This window comes from Aotus nancymaae, unplaced genomic scaffold (genome assembly GCF_030222135.1).
Source record: "Aotus nancymaae isolate 86718 unplaced genomic scaffold, 86718_ANA_hifiasm-v0.15.2.pri h1tg000077l, whole genome shotgun sequence".
Classification (NCBI taxonomy): Eukaryota; Metazoa; Chordata; class Mammalia; order Primates; family Aotidae; genus Aotus; species Aotus nancymaae.
In genome coordinates, this window is record NW_026988492.1 from 8354907 (window position 1) to 8372827 (window position 17921).

The 17921-nt window shown below is 36.2% G+C and overlaps 1 protein-coding gene across 1 annotated transcript in view; it reads left to right on the forward strand.

Annotated features, from left to right (window-relative positions):
- YME1L1 (YME1 like 1 ATPase) overlaps nucleotides 1–17921 on the forward strand; it is a 45275-nt gene that overhangs the window by 16377 nt on the left and 10977 nt on the right. Inside the window, exons 5-14 of the mRNA XM_012437793.3 lie at nucleotides 249–358; nucleotides 1939–2089; nucleotides 2804–2887; nucleotides 4818–4900; nucleotides 9883–9973; nucleotides 13305–13457; nucleotides 14060–14192; nucleotides 15553–15615; nucleotides 16451–16563; nucleotides 17529–17684. Coding sequence (XP_012293216.2) covers nucleotides 249–358; nucleotides 1939–2089; nucleotides 2804–2887; nucleotides 4818–4900; nucleotides 9883–9973; nucleotides 13305–13457; nucleotides 14060–14192; nucleotides 15553–15615; nucleotides 16451–16563; nucleotides 17529–17684 — 1137 coding nt within the window. The remainder of the gene's footprint in view (nucleotides 1–248; nucleotides 359–1938; nucleotides 2090–2803; nucleotides 2888–4817; nucleotides 4901–9882; nucleotides 9974–13304; nucleotides 13458–14059; nucleotides 14193–15552; nucleotides 15616–16450; nucleotides 16564–17528; nucleotides 17685–17921) is intronic.

Consider the following 17921-nt stretch of genomic DNA (forward strand, 5'->3'; position numbering starts at 1 on the left):
CCTAATCCCAGCACTTTGGGAGGCCGAAGCAAGAGGATTGCTTGAGCCCAGCAGGTCAAGGCCAGCCTGGGCAATAAAGGGAGACCCCATCTCTACAAAAAAGAAAGAAACAAACGAAAATATAGTGAAGCATCAGGCAAATTAGATAGACTAGGATATACAGGTAGAGTGTCAGACTTTAGAATCTTAGGTGTTTTTCTTTTCCTGTAACAATTGAAAGTGACAGTGAATGCTATTGTTTTATTTAGTTTTCATACAGTCTCGGGGTTTTAAAACTTTGAAATCAAGAACACGACGTCTGCAGTCCACTTCCGAGAGATTAGCTGAAACACAGAATATAGCGCCATCATTTGTGAAGGTAATTAGACCTTTTTATGATCCAAAAAGCAAATACTTTCAAGTTGTTGAAAACAGTGAGGAGCTTCAATATCTGATTTCTTTTGTTGGCTGTTAGATTTTCTTCCTTCTTTCCACTAATAATAAGGGATTAGTAACCTGTGTAATCATTATACCACTAAGGCTCCAGACTTGCCTTTCCACTTACTAGATTTTTTCCCACAAACATACACCTGTTTAGGTGTTCTCTGTATTAATGAGCAGCATCCACCCAAGCTAAAATTCTTGCTGCCAAGCTACATTTGTCCATCTTGCCTCATCTCCCACATCCATTAGTCACTAAAGTCCTGTTGATCCAACCTCCTAAATAGTTCTTAAATCTGTTCCACTGTCATAGATGCGCTATAACCATTTCTTGCCTAAATTACTCTAATGAATACTTGTTTAGTCTCCTTGCCTCTATTCTTGCTGCGTTCAGTCCAGCCTCCAGACTGCCACCCATTAATCTTTCTAAAATGATGATCTAGTTACATTACTCTTTATTGCTTACCTCCACCTGATGCACTGGGAATTTCTTGCTTTTGGCCTCTACCTGCCATGTTTTTCTTCTCACCTTTTAATATGCCCCCCTCCATTTCCCTTCTCTTCTCTTGGCATTGAAGTCTTTTTTTTTTTTTTTTTTTTTTTTTGAGACGGAGTTTCGATCATTACCCAGGCTGGAGTGCAATGGCGCGATCTCGGCTCACCGCAACCTCCGCCTCCTGGGTTCAGGCAATTCTCCTGCCTCAGCCTCCTGAGTAGCTGGGATTACAGGCACGCACCACCGTGCCCAGCTAATTTTATGTATTTTTAGTAGAGACGGGGTTTCACCATGTTGACCAGGATGGTCTCGATCTCTTGACCTCGTGATCCACCCGCCTCGGCCTCCCAAAGTGCTGGGATTACAGGCATTGAAGTCTTATATAAGATTGCTTGTAGTTTTTGAGCACTGAAGGCTATTGTTTCATGCCTCTGCCAGATTGTTCATGGGGGTTTATTCCATGTTTTAGATGTCCTATTCTCTATAAGGTGTTTCCTGTCTTTCTGAGGTAGCCTTTATTTACCACCATACATAATACTTCTAACATAATATCAGAATGGTTTAAGAAACTTAGCTATTTACATATTTTTCTCCAGTATATTGAAAACTTTAAGATCAGTGGTTTATTTATCTTTACAGCTTCCAAACTTATAGCCAAGTATGTGAATGGTGCTTAGTAGACATTTAGTAAATTAATGAGATTTTTCCTCTAGCAGAGATAAAGGGATATGAACATTAAGCCAACCAAACCCTAAGATAATATGTGACCTATCTGTTTTCAGTATAGCATTCTAGCAGAGAATAATGCCACTTTCTTTATATTATTAATTGACTGATCCAGGAATAGGATCTAGTGTTAGTTTCCTAGTTATTGTTTAATTCATTGCTAAGTCTTAATCTGTTTCTTCACATTGACAGTAAAAATTATAGAATTTTAGTGAAATTTTTTTGAGTGGTCACAATATTGTTGGGGAGTGTCACTGTGTCGTTAACCAGTACTGATGTGTTGTCTGTGTATTCAGGGGTTTCTCTTGCGGGACAGAGGATCAGATGTTGAGAGTTTGGACAAACTCATGAAAACCAAAAATATACCTGAAGCTCACCAAGATGCATTTAAAACTGGTTTTGCAGAAGGTTTTCTGAAAGCTCAAGCACTCACACAAAAAACCAATGGTAAGTTGATATGAAACAGTCCCTGTTTGAAAAGACTAATTGAAAGGAAGTGATAGTCCTACATTTAAGTTTTAAGTAAGTTTTCTAAGACCATCCATCTTTGTTTTGATAAAATTCCACTATATTTGTAACTTAATCTATGTAGAACTGGAGATACTGCTGATGGTTTCCCTTTCTCAAGAGAGGAAACAAATTGAAGAATAGGAAGTGTGAATGGCTTAATAAAGGTTTTTGTTTCTTTGTTTTTTGGGTTTTTTTTGAGACATGGTCTTGCTTCATCACCTGAGCCAGAGTGCAGTGGTGCCATCATGGCTCATTGCAGCCTTAACTTTCTGGGCTGAAGTGATCTCTCACCTCAGCTTCCTGAGTAGCTAGTACCACAGGTATGTGCCACCACGCGCAGCTAATTTTTGTAGAGATGGAATCTTGCCATATTGTCCAGGCTGGTCTTGAACTCCAGGGCTCAAGTGATCCTCTGGCCTTGACCACTTAAGGTGCTAGGATTACAGGCATGAGCCCCCATGCTCGGCCTTAATGAAGTTTTTGATAATAGGGTACTTACAGGAAATCATAGCAGTTGTGAAAAAGAATGCCAGATTCCAAAATTGCATCGGATGAAATATGATTATCAACAATAACCTAACATTTTCATTTCATTCAGCTGTCATATTTCATTAATGTCATTTGATATAAGACTTTTTCTTTCTCTTCTAGATTCCCTAAGGCGAACGCGTCTGATTCTCTTCATTCTGCTGCTATTAGGCATTTATGGACTTTTAAAAAACCCATTTTTGTCTGGTAAAACCTTTTTTTATTTATCTAACTTGTTAGTTTCTTATTTCTTTAAATACATGATTCCTTTTAATGCCTAATCTGAGCCTTAAAGAAAGAGCACATTAATGTTTATAGTTCTAGAATCTAGGCTTTTATTCCTAATAGTGGTTAATTTCCCAGATTTTTAGAAAATGGTACCTGTCCAATTATAAAATTAAAAATTATCGTGATCAACAGGGTGAAAGGAAAATAAATCAATTAATTAATTTTAAAATTATGTGGAAGAATTTTATAATAGCAATATAAGCTGAAATAGTATTCTATTTCAAAGATAAACTAATAAACTCAGTTTATTCATAAAATCACATTAAATGTTTCCTTTATTTTTTAGTTTGCTCATCTGAAATGAAGTATTAGTGTCACACTTAAGTGGTTTCAATTACCTTTTAAACTACTATGCAGTTTTCACCCTATGTGAAAAGTATTCTCTTTAATATTAAGGATATGTACAGATTCTCTCTCTTTTTTTTTTTGAAACAGAGTTTTGCTCTTGTTGCCTAGGCTGGGGTGCAATGGTGCGATCTTGGCTCACTGCAACCTTCGCCTCCCAGCCTCAAGCGATCCTCCTGCCTCAGCTTCCCGAGTAGCTGGGATTACAGGCATGTGCTACCATGTCTGACTGATTTTATATATATATTTTTTTGAGACGGAGTTTCGCTCTTGTTACCCAGGCTGGAGTGCAATAGCGCAATCTCGGCTCACCACAACCTCCGCCTCCTGGATTCAGGCAATTCTCCTGCCTCAGCCTCCTGAGTAGCTGGGACTGATTTTATATTTTTAGTAGCAATGGGGTTTCTCCATGTTGGTCAGTCTGGTCTCAAACTCCCAAGTTCAGGTGATCCGCCTGCCTCGGCCTCCTGATGTATAGATACTTAAAAAATACTTTAGTGGGCTAAAACTATTAGTGTTCATTCTAAAGTTACTATTTTAAATGTGCTCTCCAAACTTTTGTGTTCTTGATTTATTAAGCATTTCCTGTTACCCTGAATTTTGCTAACTCATTTTTCAGCCTATCTTAACAGTATTTTGGGCTTCTTTTGAGGAAATTAGAAAGTATACAATTTACTCATTTATAAACTACTCTAATTTGGAAGTTTCTACCTGAGTGGGAAAGATTTAAGAAATCCTTGTAATAGTTCTCCAAAATTGATCTCAAATATTTTACTGTCCTATCAGACATTTTCTGTCTGGCTTGTACTTAATGATGTCATAACTGATAGATAATTTGAGGGCAGGTAATAACAGTTGTCAGAGGAAGAAGATTATATGAAAAGTATAATAATGTGCTAAGCCTCAATTTTTTATTAACGTATGTCCGTGTTTTCTGCTAATTTTAAGGCAGTGTATTTCAAAGTGTAGATCTGTGACGAGTTATTATCAGAATAATCAAAGTGTTTTTTAAAAGTGCAAATTCTCCTGGGCTCTTTCTCAAATTTTCAATCATAGTTTGGTACTGTGGCCTGAGAACCTACATTTTAACACATTTCTCAAGTGAGTTTTATTCACACCAAAGTTTGAGAAACATTGACTAAGATATCTATCATTAGATACTACAGTGAGAAGTGGAAAATAATTTTTGATTTTATTAACTAGAAAGTACAAATATGTCTTTATTTTTTAATTTTTTTTCAAGTTTATTAAGAAAGTAAAGGAATAAAAGAATGGCTACTCCATAGGCAGAGCAGCTAAAATATGTCTTTTTAATGTGAATCACTTACTTTTGAAGATGGTTTAGAAATCCAGAAGATGTAGTTTCTATTCCTCTTTCTGATTTGATATGTGAAGTTAGGTCTCTTAGACGTTTAATTTTTCTAGGCTTTGCTTTCTTGCGTCTAGAAAATAAGGTGATTGGAATGTTATTAATATATCAAATGTACACATTTCTTCTCTTTAGTTCGCTTCCGGACAACAACAGGGCTTGATTCTGCGGTAGATCCTGTCCAGATGAAAAATGTCACCTTTGAACATGTTAAAGGCGTAAGTTAAGAAGATTGCCTTGCCTTCTTCATACTTTCTGTAATTGATACTCTATGTAAGGTCTTGATACTTGATTCTACAATAGGTAAAATTGTATCCAAAAGTAATAGAAACATTAGTATTTTAAGATAAATAATAATAGCCAAGGATCAAATCTTGATTTATGACAGGGATTAGTATAATTTATGAAGCAGCAGCCTGGTATAGTGGGGTGAATGTGGACTTCAGAGTCAAGCTGACTTAACGTTTGAAATTCATTTTTATACTTAACTAGCTATGTGACCTTGAACAAATTACTTTAGATCCTTACAGATGATGTATGTGCTTGGCACAAAGTAGATAGTTAATAAATGGTCCTTCTTTACCTGTTCCTCTTATTGATCTTTGTAACTCCGGTACCTAAAACATATTAGACAATTTATATTTCTTGAGCGTATAGAATGGATAAATGCTAGCTTATAGTCAGTTAATTTGTTAAATATTTAATAGTGTCAAAAAATACTTAATGGTGTCAATTATTAAGTGCTAGGGCTTATTTTAGCTGCTGGTATAGAATAATCTCTGCCTTCATAGAGTTTAAATTCTAAAAGCAGGAATTGGACACTGATATGTCATATAAGAAAATAGTAGAGTATGTTAAAAGGTAATAAAAGTGTATAGAGGAAAAAGTAGAGCAGGGTAAAGAGGACTGGGAGTTCTGGGAGTAGGGTTGTGGTCTTAAATGGAGTGTTCAGGGTGTGATTGTTGGAGAAGGTGACATTTGAGAGAAAATCTGGAGAAGATGGAATAAACTGCATTTATCTGAGGAAAGAACATTTCTGGCCAAAGGAACAGATTGAGCAAAGGCTCTGAAGTACTGGGGTGTCTGACTTGTTCATTTTTGAAAGTAGAACTGATAGAATTTCTTAGTGGAATGTAGGCTGTAAGAGAAAAGTGGAGTCAAAAAGGACCAGAAAATTTTTGGTCTCAACAACTAGAAGGATAGAATTGACATTTACTGAGGGTTTCCTTTGTTTGTTTCATTTTTTGAGATGGAGTTTCACTCTTGTTGCCCAAACTGGAGTGCAATGGTGCAATCTTGACCCATTGCAACCCCATCTCGTGGGTCAAATGATTTCTCCTGCCTCAGCCTCCTGAGTAGCTGGAATTACAGGCGTGTGCCACTACGCCTGTCGAATTTTTTGTCTTTTTAGTAGAAACAGGATTTCACCGTGTTAGCCAGGCTGGTCTCGAACTCCTGACCTCAAGTGATCCACCTGCCTTAGCCTCCCAAAGTGCCGGGATTACAAGCGTGATCCACTGTGCCCTGCCTTTACTGAGGTTTTAAAAGGCTATGAATGGAACAGATTTGGGGGGCAAAGTTTTGAAATTCAGTTTTAGGTATGTTAAGTGTGAGAGATCCAGATGAAAGTGTTGAGTAACTTGGATATACCACTTTGGAGGTATGGGAGAGGTCTGAGCTATAATTAAAAATATGAGATTACATTTTATCTATATATGTTAAGTCCACATGTTTGGGTGAAATCACCAAGGGAGTGAGTGTAACTAGAAGAGAGGTCTAAATACTGAGCTCTAGAGCACTTGAAGGTTCACAGGACAGAGAAGAGAAGCCAAAGAACCAAGACTGAGAAGGTGCTACCAATGAGTTAAGTAAGAATGGTATCCTGGAAGAAAATATTTCTATGATGAGGGGAGTGATCAGTGACGTGAAATGCTATTGATGGGCCAACTGAGAACTGACCATTTGATTTAGCAGTAGGTCATTGGTGTACCTGATAAAGAGCAATTTTAGTGGAGTAGAAGGGGTCAAATTCTAACTGGAGTGGGTTTATAAGAGGTGGAAATCAATGAGATAGAATAGAGGATTACAAATAATTCTTGGATTTTGTCTGACAGAGAAACACAGAAAATTTATCTCATAATACAAAACAAAGTTGGAATGTTGGTAAACTGGTAGGTGGGGGGTTGTGGAAATTGATAGAATCAAGGTCACCAGCAGATAGAATATGGTTGGGAGAGAAGGAATGAGTGGTGTATGGAGCAAGTAAGTTGTTTAGGAATAGGAGAATGAATGGAAATGGAAATAAAGCTGTTGGGCTCACTTGAAATTTGGAATCATGAGTTTACATCAAGACAAGTCAAAATGAGTGTGTGTTTTCTATTATTTTCTGTTTCTTTTATCTCTCCCAAATATGAATTCCGGAACTGTAGTCCCTCACTGTGCTCTTCTCTGTGCTCTGCCATTACATCTGTTCTATTATATTTGATTTCTGAGAACTGTAGTGGCTGGGTAATTATCTTTCAGGAATGTTTTAGAAGAAATTCTTCCTGCAGGAGGGATTTGAAGTACATGATCTGAGGACTCTTCTAACTCTGAAGAGATTGATTATGTTATTATTTCAGCTTTTCCTCTTTACATACTCGTGTCTCTGTTTATACATAACGATGTTTTTTCAGCCTCAACTATTGGGAAGTAAGGCATTGGGAATCATTATGATAGTTTTACACCAAGCAGTTCTTTCCTTTCCTTTCCAGTTTAAAAGGCTATGAACCCTGTTGGAATTGTATAAAGGGAACAATTGTGGAAGAGGTTGGTGCAGTGATTATTGGAAAACTTCAATCATCAGTGTGGAGGGCCTTTCTCATTGTGTTTGAGGTCTGCATGCACTTTCTAAATTGAGCCTGTATTAAGGCTGTGATCAGATAGAGCATTGTTATTTTCTGCCTGTAATGTACATACTATTTACTGAATATACCACCCTTTTGCTTTTGGAATGAGAGGGTGTTTTGTTTTGTTTTGTTTTTTAAGAAGGGTCTCTCACTCTGTTGCCCAGGCTGGAGTGCAATGGTGTGATCTTCGCTCACTGCAGCTTTGACCTTATGGGCTCAGGTGATTCTCCTGCCTTAGCCTCCCTTGTAGCCGAGACCACAGGCATGCACCACCACACCTGGCTAATTTTTAAATTTTATTGTACTATTATTTTTAGACAGGGTCTGGCTCTGTAACCCAGGTTGAAGTGCAGTGGTGCAATCTTAGCTGACGACAACCTCCTCCTCCCAGGCTCAAGCCATCCTTTCGCCTCAGCCTCCCCGGTCGCTTGGACTACAGACGTGTGCCCCTATGCCTTGCTAATTTTTGTATTTTTTTGTAGAGTTGGGATTTAGCTATGTTACCCAGGCTGGTCTTGATCTTCTGAGCTCAAGTGATCCACCCATCTTTCCCTCCCAAAGTGCTAGTATTATAGGCATGAGCAACCAGGCCCAGCTGATCTTTCTTTTTCCCTTCCCCTTTCTCCCTCCTTTTTTTTTTTTTTTGGTACAGACAGACTCTTAAGTTTGTTGTCCAGGCTGGTCTCAAACTCCTGAGCTCAAGCAGTCCTCCCATGTCAGCCTTACAAAGTGCTGGGGTAGTAGGCATGAGCCACTATGCCTGTCCTGAAATGTGGGGATTTCTGAATACTAAACTAAAGCCATGCTGATGACTAAGTATAATGAAAGTAGACATCGCAATTAAGGCAGATCCATACAAAGTTTTCCATGCTAAAATGAATCAATTTTATAATTGCTGTAAGACCTAAATTTATATAGAGCAAAGTAATTCAGTAGCATTTACCAGTACAGGTTTGCTATTAGGTAGTTCCTGTGATCAAATTTTTACCAAATCTCAAAGAGCTTCTATAAGAATGTCATTTCCTTACCAAGAATTTCTGAATATATAGACATATATATCCTTAGAAATATTAATAAGGGCTTTTAATAACTTGATTCATTACCTTGATCCATGAACTATTTTCCTTGATAGATTTATGTTCCTCAAGTGGGAATTCTCTTGCCACAGAATTTGGGGAGAGAATATAATTTATTTGAGTAGCAAATTATGTTTAATCTCTTCTTTATTCCTACAACTTAAAATTGGCATTGTATCTATTATTTTAACCAAATGTATTTTAGTCTTCTTTTAGTACATGGATACTATCTTTCAAATTCTCTTTTAATAAACCAGCCAAGTCTTTTTTTAACCATAAATTTTATTGAAGTTTAGCAAATTCACACAAAAGTGTACAAATCTACCTATTTTCACAAAGTGTCTGTGTTATAAGTACTTAACTCAAGAAACAGAATGTTATCAGAAGCCCAGAACCTCCTTGATGCCTCCTTCTGATTACTGACTCCCCCGCCAGGAACAATTTCCTAGTACCATACATAAATGTTGCCTGTTTTTGAATTTTAGATAAATGTAATGCATATAAAATACCCTCTTTTGTATGACGCTTCTTTTATTCAACATGATGTTCGTGAGATCTATCTATGTTATTTGGAGTTGTAGTTTATTTATCCTTATTGCATAGTATTCCATTATATGAATACCACAACACTGTGCAATTATACTACTTTAGGTGGGCATTTGGGTTATTTTTAGTTTTTGGCTGAAATAGAGCTGGTGTGAATATTCTTGTACACATCTCTTATAGTGAACATATGTTCACAGTTCTCCTGGACCTAGGAATGGCAAAGCTTTGTTTTTTATTTTTTTAAATACTCTATGAAAAGAAAATGCTTTGTTTTTAACCATTAACTTGATTACAACTTTAGTAAAATTTTGATGACTTAGAATCATGACATTAATTGTACATTTTCAGAATGCCCTTTGGCATGAAGATATGTTTCATCTATGCTCCTCTCTAGATAGTTTCTTTTTAAACCTGCCCAATGTACTTGACTTTTGTTTTCTCACAGAAAATGAAAGTTCAGGATAATTTTGGGGGGATAGTAAGGAGACTTTGCATAGTTGGAAATAATGGTCAGGGAAAATACTTTGGGTGTTTTATAAGGGGCCATTTTTGTATGCTTCTTTCACTAAAACAGAAGGCTAGGTTAATTCCATATCGAAATTAAATTTATGATTTTCAAAAGGGAAGCCTTGATAATTTAACCAAATGTGTCCATTATCTAAAGTCATTTGGAAAATTGTGTCACTTTAGGTGGAGGAAGCTAAACAAGAATTACAGGAAGTGGTTGAATTCTTGAAAAATCCACAAAAATTTACTGTTCTTGGAGGTAAACTTCCAAAAGGTAAGATATCTTTTCTTTACTATGATTTTATATACAAAAAAACCCCTGTAATATATTACTAATGTAATATTAACTGATTAAAGTTTAATTCTTAATTGCTATTTTACAAAACAGATGTTCATTCTGAACATACAATTCCACAGCCTTTTTTTTTGGTAACTGCAAATTTTTATATAATTTCAAACTTGAAGTTACAAGAATGGAACATAGAACGCTCCTCATACCCCTAACCTAGACTCACAAATTTTTAATATTTAGCTGTCTTTTTTTTTAGACCCAGGCTTGAAAGGCTTGAGTGTAGCGATGCAACAATCATGGCTCACTGTAGCCACGACCTCCTGAGTTCAGGCGACCCTCCCAAGTAGCTGGGACCACAGGCACACACCACCATGCCCGCTAATTTTTGTATTTTTTGTAGAGCCAAGGGTACTCCATGTTGCCCAGGCTGCTCTTGAACTCATAGGCTCAAGCAATCCACTCACTTTGGCCTCCTAAAGCACTAAGACTGCAGGCATGAGCCAGCATGCTCAACCTAGCTACATTTCAAAAACCATTCACTTTGTCTCTTTACACATGTATAAATATAAAAATTGTTTGTAAATAAACAAATTTTTTATTTTTGAGACAGAGTCTCATTCTGTCGCCCAGGCTGGAATGCAGTGGCCGGATCTCAGCTCACTGCAACCTCTGCTGCCCAGATTCAAGCAATTCTCCTGCCTCAGCCTCTTGAGTAGCTGGGATTACAGGCACTTGCCACTGTGCCCAGCTAATTTTTGTATTTTTAGTAGAGATGGGGTTTCACCATTTTGGCCAGGCTGTTCTTGAACTTCTGACCTCGTGATCCACCCCCTTTGGCCTCCCAAAGTAACAAATAAATTTTTAACATTTGAGAGTAAATTGTAAATATAATCACCCCTAAGTATGTATTTCCTAAGAATAAGGATATTCTTTTACGTAATTCCAGAATAATACTAAGATTAGGACATTAACTGGGCATGGTGACTCACGCTTATAATCCTAGCATTTTGGAAGGTGGAGGCAAGTGGATTGCTTGAGGTCAGGTGTTCGAAACCAGGCTGGTCTTCAACCAGGGGCCATTGGAGTTCGAACCAGCCTGGCCAACATGGTGAAACTCCGTCTCTACTAAAAATACAAAAAATGATTAACCAGGCTTGGTGGCAGGCACCTGTAATCCCAGCTGCTCTGGAGGCTGAGGCAGGAGAATTGCTTGAACCTGAGAGATGGAGGTTGCAGTGAGCCAAGATTGTGCCACTGCATTCTAGCCTGGGTGACAGAGTGAGACTCTGTCTCAAAAAAAAAAAAAAGGACATTTAACATACATACACAACCATTATCAAATTTATAGTCTATGTTCAAATTTCAGCATTTGTTCCAGTAGAATCCTTTGTAGTGTTGCCCTGATCCCTACCCTTTTCCCCAGTTCAGGACTCAATCCAGGATCACACATAATATTTAGGTTTTTACCTTTTTTTTTAAATGAAACAATTCCTTAGCCTTTTTATGAGGGAGTGGGGAGGAGAGGATCTTTCATGATTTTTACAGTTGCAGAGAGTACTTGCCTAATTATTTATAGAATGTTCTCCGTTTAGCTTTGCATGAAGTTTTCTCATGGTTAACATGATTTTTACTGACTACGTAGTATCATTCTAATTTATGGTTGTATCACAAGTTAACTATTTATATCGAATTTTTATATGGTTTCCTGTTTTTTGCTATTAAAAATAGTACTGTGATGATCATCTTAATTCAGGGCTTTGCCTGCATGCTTATTTCCTTAGAATAAATTTCTAGATATGGGATTGCTGAGTTAAAGGATGACACTCCTTTTTAATGCTTGTTTTTATACTGCCACCTATCTCTACTGAGAATACAGAAATGTATGAAATTATTTGCAGGAACCTTTGCTAATTTAGGGCACATTTATTAAATCGGTGCTATCACATTACAGAGTGAATGTTTAAAATTATAGAATTATTAATAGTTGCACTCTTTCTAATCACAAGGAGTATTTTAAATTTGTAGAAAATTTGAGCAGTATAAATTTGTAGAAAATCTTCAGATACCAGTATGTAATCCACAAAAATTAATATTATTTAAACCAGTTAAATATCACTAAAACATGACAATACTAGGATAGTCTTAAAGCTATTTTCGAGCTTGAACTTTCTTTAATTTTTTTATGTTAAAATGCTGCAAACATGTATGTAAGGAAGTTTTGTTGCTTTTTAATGTAATATGTATATTTATAAAAACATATAAATCAGGAAATACTATTTTTCTAACATGAAAATATTTCTGATATGAAAATTTTCAAACATATGGAAAACCTTGAAAGAACAGTCCAATTAACATCCATATTCTATCTACTTACACTGAACAATTGTTAACATTTTGTCCTATTTACTTTCTGTATATGTGTGTATTCCCCCTCCCCGCTGAACATTTGAAAGAAAACTATAGACATCAACTACTTGACATCTAAAGACTGTTTTACATCACCTAAGAATAAGGACAATGTCCTAAATAAATGTAATAATCTTATCCTAACAAAGAAAATTAATACCATTTCCTTAATGTCGTGTACTCTCCAGTCTTGTTTAAACATTTTCACCAAATATCCCTACAATACTTTGTTCTTTATGAAAAAGCATCAAATCAAGATTCATGAATTACATTTACATTTAATTGTTTAGTCTTTTTTTTTTTTTTGAGACGGAGTCTTGTTCTGTCACCCAGGCTGGAGTGCAGTGGTGTGATCTCAGCACACTGCAACCTCTGCCTCCCGGGTTCAAGCGATTCTCCTGCCTAAGCCTCCCAAGCAGCTGGGAATACAGGCGCGTGCCACCACACCTGGCTAATTTTTTGTATTTTTGGTAGAGACAGGATTTCACCATGTTAGCTAGGATGGTCTTGATCTCCTGACCTTGTGATCTGCCTGCCTCAGCCTCCCAAAGTGCTGGGATTACAGGCGTGAGCCACTGCACCCGGCTATGTAGTCTTTTAATCTATTTCTACATGAAGTTTTATCTTATTTAGTAATAAATGGGTTTATATATTTTTGCCTCAAGATTCTCCTTGTCATGTTTTTGATATGTAAACAATATTTATATGACACAGGAAGATTAATTTTGGACAAGATTCTGAAGTGAACTGTTAGCAGAGACAAGTATGGTTTTCTGTGTTTCAAAATATTTGTTATTGGTGTGACCTCAATCTAAAAATTATATGAATGAATAATTGTTTTATAGGTTCATATCAAGGGATTTTTGAAAAATACTTTGAATCATTCTTGTTTTCATTTTTTTTTTAGGAATTCTTTTAGTTGGACCACCAGGGACTGGAAAGACACTTCTTGCCCGAGCTGTGGCAGGAGAAGCTGATGTTCCTTTTTATTATGCTTCTGGATCAGAATTTGATGAGATGTTTGTGGGCGTGGGAGCCAGCCGTATCAGAAATCTTTTTAGTACGTTTTGATATATCTTTCACACAATGCTACATTTTGTTAATTTTAAAGGGAAGTGTGTATCTTACCCTTTCTTTGCTAATTACTTTTTTTCTTCATTTTTTTAATTTCTATTTTTTGTGGCCTCCAGCTTTGCATGCTAGTTAGTTTTGATTGATAGCCAAAGTAGCCATTGTGGGATTTTGGTTTGGGTAACTTAATATACGAATTATCAGAAGAGTTAGTGGAAGTGCAAGAAGAGGTTGCAGGCTACCAAAAATCTTAGTTGATTTTTTTGTTTATTTGCTTTCATTTTATTAATGAATTTTATAGTATGGAATTAAGGAGTAATTAGCTTCAAACCTGATTGTATATGATATTTGTATAGTTAGGAAGAATGAATGTCCAATTGTTTTTATTTTATATCATTTTCTTTGGTATAGTTTCTCCCCCTCCAACCTACTATTCTTAATTCAATAAAAAATGACCTTCTTTTGTGTATTTTCTTCCAATGAATATTTTTTGTTGGCTTTTGACAGTTTTATAGGATTTTAATATTTATCTCATTTTGTTCAAGAGTGTTGACTTCTTTCAGCTTATTTGAATCTTTTTTGTTTTCCTAGGAGAAGCAAAAGCGAATGCTCCTTGTGTTATATTTATTGATGAATTAGATTCTGTTGGTGGGAAGAGAATTGAATCTCCAATGCATCCATATTCAAGGCAGACCATAAATCAACTTCTTGCTGAAATGGATGGGTAATTGAGTCTTCTTTTGTCTTAAAATGTGGTGATGCCTCCCAGCATTTGATATATGTAGAATTGGTCTTATGCAAATTATTTCCATAAGACATTTCATATATGAAAAATGTGATGTATATGGGAAACAGAGTAGTCCCTTATACAAGAACTCAAGCTTTTTCTCTCAGTATTATATTGTTTTCATCACTAATTGGATATTTGAATATCAACTTACCTTATTTAACTTGTGGTATTTATATTCTTTTTCATATATTGTTATACTGTGATAGAAACACAATGATTCAAGCTGAAACTAGTAGTCTGTTTGAAGAAATACACACGTTTCTACACAATTTATGACTAGCTTTGAATGTTGTGGCAGATTTAAAGCTTACATCAATGTTCTTAATATAAAAAGCAAGAGGTGATGTTGCTTTGAAAGAAGTATCTTAAAAGTCAATTTTGAAACCACATAGGAAGCCCAGTAGTGAATAATTTAAATTGGTATACTTGAAAGTAACTTTTCAAAAATTAACCAGGCACCTAAGCTTTTTATATCAGGTTGTCTTTTCCTACATAGACCAGATAATTGTGAAAGTATGTAATCACAGATGACTGGTAGTTTATTATCAGTCTCTTTTCTAGGCTGTTGCTTGATTAATGAAGCTGGGCATGGTGGCTCACACCTGTAATCCCAGGACTTTTGGAAGCCAAAGTGGGAGGATTGCTTGAGGCCAGGAGTTTAAAACCTGCCTGGTCAACATAGCAAGACCCTGTCTCTACGAAAAATAAAAATAGTTGCCGGACACAGTAGCTCAAGCCTGCAATCCTAGCACTTTGGGAGGCTAAGGCGGGTTGATCACCTGAGGTCAGGAAAGACCAGCCTGGCCAACATGGTAAAACCTCGTCTCTACTAAAAATAGAAAAATTAGCTGAGTGTGGTGGCAGGAACTTATAACCTGGCTACTTGGGATGCTGAGACATGAGAATTGCTTGAACCCGGGAGGCGGAGTTTGCAATGAGTGCCATTGCACCCCAGCCTGGGCGACAGTGAGACTCCTTCTCAAAAAAAAGTCAGTGGCTTGTACCTGGAAATTAGGGGAGAAATTTTTAAAAAATAAATGAAAAATAAAAATAAATTAGTCAGGTATGGTGGCATGCACCTGTTGTTCTAGCTACTTGAAAGGTTGAGGCAGAAGGATCACTTCAGCCCAGGAGTTTGATGCTGCAGTGAGCTATGATTGTACCTGTGCGCTCCAGCCTAGGCCACAAAGCCAGTCCCAGTCTCAAGAAAACAAACCAGTTTTGTGTAGAGCATTTCTACATGTGTGCTGTGCTTCAATGTTAGTGAAAAGATACTATGTTTTTTCCTATATAGTTTTAAACCCAATGAAGGAGTTATCATAATAGGAGCCACAAACTTCCCAGAGGCATTAGATAAGTAAGTATTAAAAGAAGATTTTTGTGAAATAGTGTTACATGCTAAAAGAAGTCTATTGCAAAAGATCACATTGTATGATTCCTTTTATATGCAATATCCGGAATAAGCAAATCCACAGAGACAAATTAGGTTAGCGGTTACCAGAGGTTAGGGAGAATGGGGAATGGCTGCCATTGGATATGGGATTTCTTGTGGGGGGATGGGAATATTCTAAAATTAGATTGTGGTGATAGTTGTGCAATTCTGAATACATTAAAAACCACTGAAGTATCCACTTTAAATTCTGTTACATGAATTACATCTCAATAAAACTGTTAAAATATTTTTGTTGTATGTCACAAAAGTTTTATATAGAGAGCATTTTAAAAATAAATTGACTATAGTATTGTAACTAGGTTTAAATGTACTGTGAAAAAAGTTTTATTGTAGAAGTTATTCAAATATTTTCATTTGATCAGTAGTTTGTCACTGCCTAACACTCTAGTCTAACAGTCTGTACTTAGCACTCGAGATGGATGTGTGGTTCTCATAATAGTTTATTGTAGAATTATTTGTTCCTGGACTTAGTTACTTGCATGCTTTTGTTTCTGAGGGGTAGGCTACCTAGGTACACACATGTATCTGAATGAACCTTTGTTCTACCTTCTGGTTATTGACACTGTTACGTAAGCCGTGTTTTAAAAGGAACTATCTGAATATTTATGTACAAAAGTCCATCTGTTCTCTGGCTGCCATTGGGTTCCCATTCATGTTATTAGGGTGTCAATCTTGTTGAATTTGAGGTTTAGCATCGTCAGTTTATTAATTTGTATTTTCCTTTTCATTCTTCCTGTAGTGCCTTAATACGTCCTGGTCGTTTTGACATGCAAGTTACAGTTCCAAGACCAGATGTAAAAGGTCGCACAGAAATTTTGAAATGGTATCTCAATAAAATAAAATTTGATCAATGTAAGTCTAATTCTATCAAAACAAACATTATCATTTCTATAAAGTGGTAATATACCACTCCCCCTGTTTGTGGTTCTTTCATGATAAATGTATTAATATTAAAAGGCCAGTTCATTTTTATCTTTTGTTTTTCCATTAGTATGTTCATTTAAAAGTCCATTCCTTAGTATATACCCAGGAGATTCTATTGTTTTAAACTTTGATTCTAAAGAAAGGTTTTTTAGAGTATTCAGAAAGATAATATTTGAGGTGATATATATACATATATATACACATTTTTAAGATGAATGTAAAATGCAAAATAACAGAAAAAGCTGCAGAAATAGTAGCTCATGATATATTCAATATGGGGCCAAAAGAGAAGAAAGCAAATTATAAAACAAAACACATTCGAATTTATTGCCCACTGGAGTAATAAATTATTAAAGCTACAGTAGTTTTAGAGATACTGAATCAATTCGTTAAACTATATTTGTTTCCTACAGTAAAGGCAATTTTTAGTCCAAAGTATTTCCAGATGAAATTGAGAGAAAAAAAAATGTCTAAACTGCGTCTCAGAATAGCTAGGTATTTTCCCTCGGAGTTCGAGTTTTGTTTTTTGTTTTTTGTTTTTTTGTTTTTTTGAGACAAGGTTTCACTCTTTTGCTCAGGTTGGAGTGCAGTGGCACAACCTCCATCTCCCGGGTTCAAGTGAATCTCCTTCCTCAGCCTCCCGAGTAGCTGGAATTACAGGTGCACGCCACCAAGTCCAGCTAATTTTTCTATTTTTAGTAGATACAGGGTTTCACCATGTTGGCCAGGCTGGTCTGGAATTCCTGACCTCAGGTGATCCACTTGCCTCAGCCTCCCAAAGTGTTGGGATTACAGGCATGAGCCACCTGGCCTGGCAGGAATGTGAGTTCTTTGTGAAGAGCTTTCTTTTACCTGTTTTGGATTTTTAGTGTTATGTTTTCTTTTTACATTAGCCATTGATCCAGAAATTATAGCTCGAGGTACTGTTGGCTTTTCTGGAGCAGAGTTGGAGAATCTTGTGAACCAGGCTGCATTAAAGGCAGCTGTTGATGGAAAAGAAATGGTTACCATGAAGGAGCTGGAGTTTTCCAAAGACAAAATTCTAATGGGTAGGTGTCCTTCATTTTTTTCTGTCTTTTACTTTTCATTGTGTTAGATAATTCATTTGGGGGCAAATACTCTATTCAAACAGCTAACGCCATGTTGAATCTAATCTTACTCTAAAACCATGTTGAATCTAATCTTACTGTAAAACTTCACTGTCTGGGTTTTCAAGATTTCTAATAAATGATTTTACAAAATTCCTAATTTAACAGTCAAACAAAATGCCAGTAAACTAACATTTT